We start from the raw sequence: 10,359 nt of genomic DNA on the forward strand, positions 1-10,359 counted from the left end.
GTCTGAGGGGACGGAGCGGAGCGGTGGTTTGGGGGGTTCTCGCCTGCTTTTTCCTTGCTCACTCTACTGCTTCCTTGCAGGTAGTGCCTGGGTGTGTGGTCTCCTCGGCTGGGCGCGGCCGGAGAGGTGAGTCTGGCTTTGCCGTGGTCGTGGAGAAGGGCCGTTCCGCTGGCGCCCCGGGCAGTGGGACTCGGGCCGCCTCGCTCAGGGAGTCTCCGAGTCTGGAGATTCCCCGGGTCGCCTGGCTCTGCCTTCTCGCTGGCTTCTCGCCCTGCCCCGGAGCTGTGGGGAACAGGTCGCTCCGTGCCTCCGTCTTCCTATGTACTTGGAGATTGTGGGATGATGGAGGTGTCTCTCTTTCTGTCCTGACCCCTTTCCATCGGGCATCCCGATTTCCTCCGGCTTTATGGTGCAGGTCGCTGTAACATAGTACCTGTTGCTCCCCTCTGCGTTCCCCCAGTCATTGCTCTTCTGTAGTTGCTGGTCTTTCCCCTCAGTCTGGCGGAATGGCAAAGTTGTGCTGGGGGAGCATTGGTCACTGCTGACTATATCCCTGACTTCAGAAGAAAGGCTGATGTGGATTCTCAAAGTGCAGAGCTTTGGTCTCTGCTAGAGTCTGTGGAGGTAAATTGCAGAGACCTGTGTCACTGAAGGAAGAAAAAATAGGCTTGTGTTGCCTGTGCTTTGCTTACTGCCTGCAGTTGAACAGTTACAGGCCAATCACTTGTTTTACTCAGTTCTTCTAGTCGGTATGTCTCCCACTTAGTGCTTATGCATGATTCTTTCTAGAAAGGTGCTCGGCTTTTTTTCTTTCTTCTTCCCCTTACTTACCGATATATAACACATAATTTTGTTTGTTGCTTATCACAGTTTTCTTTTGCTTACAATGTATTTGTGTCCTCTTTCTTTTCCTAAAGTTATGATAAATAGAGTTGCTCTTCGCATGAGGTTGGATTACCTTAAGATAGATGGAATGTAAGATTCCTTAGTTTGTCGAATGTATTAATGTATTCTGCTAATACCAAGAAGACAATACTTAATTCATTATAGCTCAAGTTGTTAAATTGCAAAACGATATTCACGTGCTTGTCAAATATTTTCCTGTATTAATTGATGATACTACGTCTGGTGATGATGAATTGTTGTCTTGATGAGTAAAATTTTTAAGTATTAAGCAAATAAACCAGTTTTGGTAAATATCTGAAAAAATATTCCATAACGTTTAAATTTATATGTTATACTACCCCCTGTTGATGGGAAGTGAAAACTTTCTAAGGTGTACAGCGTCCTCTTGAAACTAATCAACGTGTTCTGTTTGCTAGTCGTTTTTAAAATGCTTTGCACAGTTTGGCTACCCCCACAAAGCCGTTTAAGCCTTAGTAAAACTCACGGTATCTGGTCTTGAACTCAATGTTTCTTGTAGCTATGAGTGGCTGCCCAGTACTGCCTTATCTAGTCAGCAGGGGGCAAAATGTAGCTTGTTTTTTTCTGAATCTGATGTGAGTGAACTGACTGAAAACTCTAGTTTTTTGCTATCAACTGTCTCATATTGACCTGACTGCATTTTGAAAGTTGTTTAGAATATCTACTCTTTCAAATATCAGAAGGGATAAATGTTTACAAACTTATAATACTTTTTTGGTACTCAGTCCCATGAAAAACTAGAAATTTTTACTGCTAAAAATTTTGTTGGTAGGAGTTAAATAAGTACTGGCTGGTCTTGGAAAAGATATAAATTGTTTGTATGAGTAATGAACCCCATGTAAGAACAAAGAGGTAATTGTGTCTTTAAGTGTCCCCAGATCATCACACAATGTGGATTCTCACACTATATCAATGTGACTTATGGTTCGTGGTTTGCTTTAGGAAGCCTGAGGCTTCTTGTTGAATTAAAAAGCCCTTTCAATGTAAACTATAGAGGACTTGACCAGTTTTATTTTGTGAGTAGTCAAATGTGTGAGTTCTCTTTATCAAGACAGGTAAGTTCACGATTTTCCAGATAAACTGGGCAGGGACAAAGAAGTCTTGTGTTCAGCAGCAAAGACTGTGGTTTTGTCTTGCAGGTGGCTAGCATCCAGTAGCCTTTTTCCTCTGTCATGCATCCACACAAGCACACCTCTGCAGAACTTTGGGAAGTGGGAGAAAAAGAACAGGATTGTTTACCCTCCGCAGCTGCCCGGAGAACCTCGCAGACCAGCTGTAAGGATACATCTGTGGATTTCCTTACTTGTTTATGTTTAGCAGTTTCTGAGCAGATTGTCACTGTCTCTGGGTGACTCCACAAGGCATTAGTTTCATAGCTTATTCATTTGATATTTAAGATTTTAGTCAGTTTGACATATTTATATTGTAAAAGTTAACATCACTTTGAGTGTTTTCCATTTCTAAATTATATTGGAGCTTCAAGTTCCTTGTAGCTGGTCACCTACCTAATATGTGATGTGAACTGCAAAGGTGCCATCATCTGTTTGTGGAAGTCTCTGAACTACAAGGAGGTAGAAGTTACCAAGGATGTATCATTATACACTTGCTCTGCTTGTACTGACAGTAAATAACTAGAGAAGAACGTGATTTTTATTGTTGTTTCTGTGCACAAAGATATAAATGTAACTTTCCTTGAGTAGTGGAACTAGTGGTGCCTGTTTGATGTAGGTACAATAGAGTGCCCGCTCTTTTCATGTCTTAATTTCTCTGCATTATAGTTTCTCTGAGGTCTGATAATGTGTTGCCTCTTGCTGTGGCCTCCCTTTAATGAAGCTGTTCAGAGGTTGTTTTCTGTCGTAGTGGTTGCTTGAAATATTTAATATGGACTGAGAGGTCCTAAAGTTAGGTGCGGAGGGACACGTGAGTCAGATGTGGCGTATGATTGTGGGAGTTTTTTTCTTAGGAAACCATTTTATACTGTACAGTGGGGTTGTTTCTTCAGTCTGTTGCACAATAACTTGTGTTTTACTAACCATAAACTGAAGCAAAGAATCTAAAATCTTTTTGTTACCTGTATGCTCAGTGTAGGGCCTTCTGCTGACCGTTCAAGACAACTTTGGGAAAAGTAACCATAAGTAACATGGTCAATTTTTTAAATGCAGTCATAACAGATCAGTTTTTGATAACATGAAAACTAAAGGAACTAATCAGTGCCACTTTACACCACAGCCTGGGAGAATTTTAGGTGAATTTGGTATTTCCTCACTCTCAAGAACTGATTCTTTGGAATTCCATTTTTGTGATTGTTCTTCACTGGGAATTAATGTGTTGTGGTCTCTGTTAGGCATACTGCTCAGCAAAGTAAAGTAATTGCATCTCAAAAGAATAGGGTTTTTTTGGACTGTGCTTTTGTGGGCCATGAGCATTTATCGCTTCTGTGAATGTTATGGCCTAGGATGTAGAAATACATGCTGTGTACTGTGCTGACTAATGCAATGTATGTGAAAATGCAGTTATCGACCAACTAACTTATTAAATCAGTTTTTTACCTGTTTATGAAGAATGCCATCTCTTTCAAATTTGTATTGATGTTAAATTTTACTAGCTAGTTTTAGTCCCTGTTGGTACAGTAATAATGTTAAACGGGTCTTTGGAGATAGGTCTTCATGCCAATCAAACTTGAAACCCTCTTCACTTCTGAAGAGCTAATTAAGTTCATTCTGGTAATATTGCTTAGTTGCTATCCCAGTAAGTTGACTTGACAGCAGAGTAATGTTTTTAAGACTGAACGGGCATGTCAGTCTTAGATTACTTCAAAAGGTGGGGAGGAGGAAAGGAAAAGATGATGAAAAATCTTGATTATCCTTTTCAGGGACTTCTGTTTATAAACTAATTCTCATAAGATTGTATTAAAATTTTCTGTGTGCTAGCTACTTTTTTATAATGCTTTCGGTTTCAAATGTTAAAGGTATGCCTGATTTGGTATGTTCACAGTATAGTAGGGGGAGTATTAGCTATTTTATTCCTAGTAAGATTATAGATAGTGGAGCAGACATGTATGCTTTGTTCTTGTTTTCACAGCAAAATTACTGGTCCTCTAACTTTTTTTTTTGCACCTAGGAAATATATCACTGTCGGAGGGAAATAAAATATAGCAAAGATAAGATGTGGTATCTGGCAAAACTGGTAAGCAAAAAGTACTTTGTACTGTACTACTTAGAATGCAAAATTTAATTGCTGTATTTGCCTTAACAGCCTAATTCAATCACAGTCTAGTCAGCATCTTCATAATAGAGTCCTGGGAAAGAGCATGCATCTGTGCAAGCAAACAGTTATTTGTAGTTTGGTTTAGCTTCTTTATCCTAGTATGCTCTCAAATGTGTACTCAGGATCTTATGAAGATTACGCACTGTGGAAGAATTTTCATGATGGTTTCTGCCTAATAGAGATGGCAAGGGGAACATGGAAGGATAGTAATGGTCTGGTCTTTAAGGAAAAAAAAAAGAATGTTTTATCAAGATTTATTTGATATTTAGCTCAAAAGTTCTGTATGTGAGATATTATATTGAAGAAATGGTAATTAAGGAAACTGAGGTTTTTTATTTGCTCTTTATAATGGCAAAATAATTTAAATACTGTCTTCCAAATAAGGGAAGGGAAATACTTGTAATTGCAGAAGTTAACTTTATCACTTGTTTGCAGATAAAAGGAATGTCCATTGATCAGGCTCTTGCTCAGTTGGAATTTAATGATAAAAAGGGAGCAAAGGTGATCAAAGAGGTATGTAATAGTATAACACTCCTAGTTTTAAGAAAACTTTAAAATCAGTACCTGTTGCCAGAAGTTTGGAGGTGTTTCTATTTCTGTGTTTACTTATGCTTCTGTTAAGCCTGTTGGGAGCACATTCAAACAACATATTTTTGTAGCAGTCACGTAATATTGTGACTTATGAAGATGCAGAGGTCACTTGTGCTGGCTGTTTTAACGTGTAATGACAATAAATTATGTGTGGGTACCCTCTCTAACAATGCTTGGTCTTAAGTTCATGGTAAATAATGCAGAATCCTTGTCACTAACGGCTGCTACATCTATGCGCTTTGGTTCTTAAAATTGTAAGAGATGAAGGATATCATCAGGGAAAGGATGGAGTTCTGTGAAGGCATGAAAGCTTTTCATACACTGTAGTTGTTAGGAGTCTCAAATTACTCATTTTTTTTTGTAGCCAAAGCATTGATTTCTAGCATAATAATGAAAAAGTAGTATCCTGTATTAGCTGAAAATATTGAATGGCCTAAGTTCATTTTGCCCACCTTGGCATTTGTTTCTAGTCTGCCTAATTAGACAAAGGTACATGGATGGAAGGCTCACAAATGCTGGTGGGAACCATCTTTTCCACTCCTTTCCTCCCAAAAAAATGTAATAAAGTTGTCCTGAAGCTTTTCAGTCTGTATGTAAAGAACATGCTTAGGTAAAAGATGTCTGTCTTTTTTAACAATTTTGATCTCTATAGAATACTTCTTCTGTAACTGACTTAAACTTGCAATTTCTTCCATGTTATCTAGAGATAAGAAGTAGCATTGCTTAAATTCCTACTCAGTTTTTCCATTTCTTTTCCTTTTGTTACAGGTTTTGTTAGAAGCTCAGGAAATGGCAGTAAGAAATCACAACGTGGAATTCAAATCAAATTTACATATAGGTACATTTTTTTCTTATTTTAGTGCAGAAAAATGTCATCCTACCCTACAAAAAAGTTTCATCCTTAATAAGATTTTGTTGCTTCAAATCAGCAGAAATGAATAGTTAACTTCTAGTAAACTTACAGGCACATGCTTCCGACTCACAGCACAACTGAAGTTAGTGTGGTTGTTGAGCCTTCAGGCATTATTTTGTTATAGTCTGACTGGTGATCTTCTGGCATCTGCTGGATGCATTGTTTTTAAGATGCATTCATCTGAGAATGGAGTTTCTTCTCCCTATGTGGAAAGAGAAAGTCCTGAAGGGAAAGATGCCTGACATGATTATGAAAGACTAGACAACAAAAAGCAAACTGTTACTACTTTTTAATGTTGCCAGTGAACATAGATGCTGGAAGCTTTGTCTGTGGCTAGTACTACTAGCTTTGCGGGATTGGAATCTAAACTTCTCTTAGAAACAGTACAAAAGTAAATGAATATTGACAGTAGACTTCTTAAAAGAGCTTTGTTATAGATGATTACAGGATAATAACTGCAGCACTTTCCTGCCTAGAAAAATATTAGAGAAATGTTTACTTGTAGGTGTACTTTTAGGTCCAAAGAAAAAAAATTCCTATTTTGCCAAATATGGTATAAATGTTATTAAGCTGACCTCATAAGCTTAAAGTAACCTGGATTGTAGAGCAGATTTGATTAGAGTTCTTTCGAGCCTTCCAGGCTCGAAGGTTTATCTGCTAGTGCAGGACTGGATGTGTAGATAATGAAAATACCTGTGATGAATGCAATAAAGGGAGAAAGGAGGGAAAATGAAGTCTGTAAGACTTGTACAGGAATTCATGACACAAACTACTGAAAAGCAATGGAATTAATACCACATTCAGAAGAGCTATATAATCTAGTAAGCGCTCAGTGTAGCTTCCTTTGGATTTGTCCTTTACTATATATTTATCTTTGCATGCATGCCTTCTAAATTCACCTTTTTGGTGCTCCTGAAGAATGTTAATTTAACTCACGGGTTCCTCTATAGCAATAATCTGCTAAATATAATAGAAGAAAAATGGAGGAGAGAATCCCGAATAGAATTAACTTTTCATATGCAGTCATGAAAAATACACTGACAAGATGGTTTTTCAGTTGCAGATGTGTAGTAGTTTATTCTTGACTGAATAGTCTTCTCTCCCCCCTGCCTTTTTCCTTCAGCTGAGTCAATGACGGGCAGAGGCCGCTATGTGAAGCGGATTCGTTACCATGGCAAAGGCATGTTTGGCATCATGAAAATCGTCAGGTGCCATTACTTTGTGAAGTTGGTGGAAGGTCCTCCTCCTCCTCCAGAGCCACCAAGGACTGGTTTTGACCAAGCAAAAGAATATGTGCAGCAGCTGCGAAGTAGAACCCTTGTTCATACACTGTGACAAACTTTTGTGACTATATAGGTATTTCTTGTTTGACAATGTAATTATATAAAAGAATTATTAAAATCATGTTTTAGTTATATCTTTGGTGCTGCTGGAGCTGGATGATGCAAGAATGATTATCAGCTTTCTTCTTATTTGTCAAGTCATAGGTATGGAAAAATCTTGGAAAAGCAGCAGCAGATGTTACTTTTTCTGAGTTGCTTGGACCACAGCAAGCTCTACCCTGGACTATCAAATCTAGAACATATGGTGTCATTATAAAGCTTGTAAGGAATTGTGTTGTCCTCAAATTCATGCAGCTGTCTCTTTGTTATATATGGTTGGGTCTTTTGTTGTAAAAGTATGTTCTTGACAGTCATGTTGCAAGATCAAGACTTAGACTAAAATTTGACACCTTAAGGTAGCTACAACAGTGGAACAAAACAAGCAACAATAGTAGCTGAGATTATCAGGCATCAATTTACGGTTTCTTTGTCTGGGCCATAATGCTCTTTCCTTACAGCCTCTGTTGTGCATCTTAGGCATAGTGTCTGGGAGTGGGGAATAAAAAAATAATTTAAAGTTCAGGTTTTGACAGAGTCGGTAGGTGGCAATGTTTAGTTTGTCAGAGAGGGAAGTGGCAGTGAAAACTTGTAGCACGTTGAAACTCTGTTCTTGATTCTGACCACGGCATTAGCAGTCTGATACATGCATGGAGTTCAGGCTGTTCTCTGTGGAAACTCAGTATGGGTAACAGGCACAATATGGAGAAAAGCTTGTCTTGGTGAAGAGTGAACTAATTATTCTGCACTGTCTGGAAACAAATTGCTTTTGTAATGTTGAGGCAAGTAAAATGCTCAATGGATTTAATACAGAATGGCTTGTTGCATATACAAATCAGGCGCTCAGTTCTCTGAAAACAATCCCACTTTTATCATTACTTTGAAGAGAAAAAGACTGAGGTCAATAGAGGGAATCTCATTTCATCCAGTCAAGCTTTCAACTCAGATGGCCAGAGATCATGAACATCAGCATAAAAAGAGAATGAGTAGTCACTTGTTTCTGCAAATGTCTGACATTTAGACCTTTCTCTTCCATTCTGGGAACATTAGAATGGGAGATAGATTGCTTACCTCATTTGGGTCTTTTTACCACACCAACTAGTGGTAGCATTTCTTACGTGTGTTTACTTTGATCAGTACTTGAATGATGGCAAAGGGACAGTTCCTATAAGCAAACAAATTATCTTTGTTGTCTTAATGAAGGTGGCATACAGCTGTTTCTTTTGGCTACCAAAGAAACGGTCTCATGATCTTAGAGTATTAGCGGATTGTGAAGTTACACAAGACCTACATGCATGGCTCAATACCATTAATGGGTGCTTATTTGCAGTCTGTTTTTCTACAGTGCACTTACAGACACATTACTTGCTTTAAAGCCACGATTTAGTAACTTTTGTCTGAAAGGTATGTTCCTGATAAAACTCTCTATCTCTGTAGGCCCTAATGTGTGTTTGAAGAACTGTTTCTGGTGTGCTATGATAAACAGCTGTGCTTTGCTCTGCCAGCTGCTGTTAAACTCTTTTGTCATACTGAATCTCTTAAAAGTTGTAGCAAACTTGAATGACTTCATCTTTTTGAGGGTCAGTGATCTGGGAGAAGACGAAGGAATCGCAAAGTAATCCAAGCTTAATAAGCATTTGTCATCTAAGCATGTAAAACCTGGCTTCCAGGTATTTTATTCCAGCACCTGTTTTTCCTGCATGCTGTAGATATCCCTTTGGATCCCTTCTGGACCTCCAGACAAGGTTGTATCCTTATAGATACCATTGCTCTACTTATGAATCTGCAGGCGGGGAAGAGAAATGAGAATGTGACTGATGTCTTTTCCAGCTTCTTTATGATGCAGCAGGTGGCCCTGACACTCCTTTAAACAAACAGACCTGGGCTTTTAAAATTTTTCAGTCAAAAAGCAAGGTTGTTGCTTGTAATTCTTGTTTTCTTTCTCAAAACAGTAAGTGGGAAGACTCTTTTTGGCATGCTTTTCAGCATTGCTCTTACTCCTTAGTACCTTTTTCTGCCTTCTTAAAGATGCGTAACCCATAGTGCATACTATGCTGTTGGCTTGATCCCTGCCGTTCACTGGTGGGACAGTAAGAGTGTCTGAAGTGGTTCTGTGATAGGTGCATCAGAACATTGGTATGGGAACCTGCCTGAACCTTCTTAAAATTCAGTAAGATCTAGTGATAAAGCTTTATACTGTGCTTTCTTGGTAGTTAGTACATCTACACTTCAGTTAGATACTTGGTATGGATTCAGATAGAAAATGCCATGCTAACTGCAACAAGTCTTTACCAGAAGATCATTTATTACTGTGACCTCCAATAAAAGAACATTCTTAAATGAGCCATCACCAGAAGGGAGGTGGGGAGGCATCTAGGCCTCTACTTGATGCTAATTTTATTAGTAACGTCTGGGGGCACTGTAAACTCACCACTTATGTATGTATGTGCTGATGTTACAGAAATTGGAGAAGGAGCAAGTATGCGTGAAGGTGTAGTAAGGCTTGAGGGAAATCTGAAGAGAGCAGAACTGTGAGCTGTGCTCAGCAATGTGAGATTTAATTGAGGAAACTTAAAAACCTGCTGTTGGGCTTGTTCATAAACATTTTAAAGTATTGAGTGAGAAAGTTGAAGTACTTTTGTCAGACAGCCTGATGTCTTTTTGGATGTGGTTTTTTTTCCTTTTTAAAAACTCCTGGGCAGTCATTGAGGAGGTACTTCATCAAAGGTAGAGTTAGGAAAGACTCATGAATATGGTTATAAAGTGATCATCAGCCTTTTTGAAAACATGGAAGATACAGGAGGATACGTGAGTGTGATAGACAATAACCGGACCGTTAAAGATCCCTGATTCTCGTCAGGTCTGTGCTGGAAAATGCTGTGGTGAGATGAACAATGTTAGGGCTCGAGTGGTACCTGGGTGCAGACAGGCGTGTTCTGCCCAGTGCTTCAGCTGTGTTGCTGTACCTGGCATGAACTTGACTAGACCAAGGTCACGCGGCACGCACATCTTCTAATTACCCCTCTTTGCACAAATGGGAGGTGTATAACAGTACTGCCACCCCCGCATTGCAGAAATGCTTGGGAACTCCTTCAGTCGCTGGAGTGAAGGAACAATAGGAATCACTGTTTCCTTTCTGCCAGTCCCTATGAAAATCCACTGGTGGGATGCTGGAAAGTAATTTCCAAACAGAATTCTCCTTTAAGTAGAAATAAGGTTACTCCTAATATCCTCAATGAACCACAGAAAAAAAGTGTGACATTCTTCACCATATGAGCTATAGTC

General features: G+C 39.0%; 1 protein-coding gene across 1 annotated transcript; it reads left to right on the top strand.

The window, feature by feature from the left end:
- The first annotated feature begins 2,055 nt into the window (after positions 1-2,055).
- MRPL22 (mitochondrial ribosomal protein L22) lies at positions 2,056-7,112 on the top strand. The gene is made up of 5 exons (XM_009576534.1): positions 2,056-2,199; positions 4,045-4,110; positions 4,627-4,704; positions 5,551-5,620; positions 6,819-7,112. Exons 2-5 carry the CDS (start codon positions 4,090-4,092, stop codon positions 7,028-7,030), a joined length of 381 nt encoding a protein of 126 aa, XP_009574829.1. The 5' UTR covers positions 2,056-2,199; positions 4,045-4,089; the 3' UTR covers positions 7,031-7,112.
- The last annotated feature ends 3,247 nt before the right edge of the window (positions 7,113-10,359 follow it).

This window comes from Fulmarus glacialis, unplaced genomic scaffold (genome assembly GCF_000690835.1).
Source record: "Fulmarus glacialis isolate BGI_N327 unplaced genomic scaffold, ASM69083v1 scaffold4344, whole genome shotgun sequence".
NCBI classification, from domain to species: Eukaryota; Metazoa; Chordata; class Aves; order Procellariiformes; family Procellariidae; genus Fulmarus; species Fulmarus glacialis.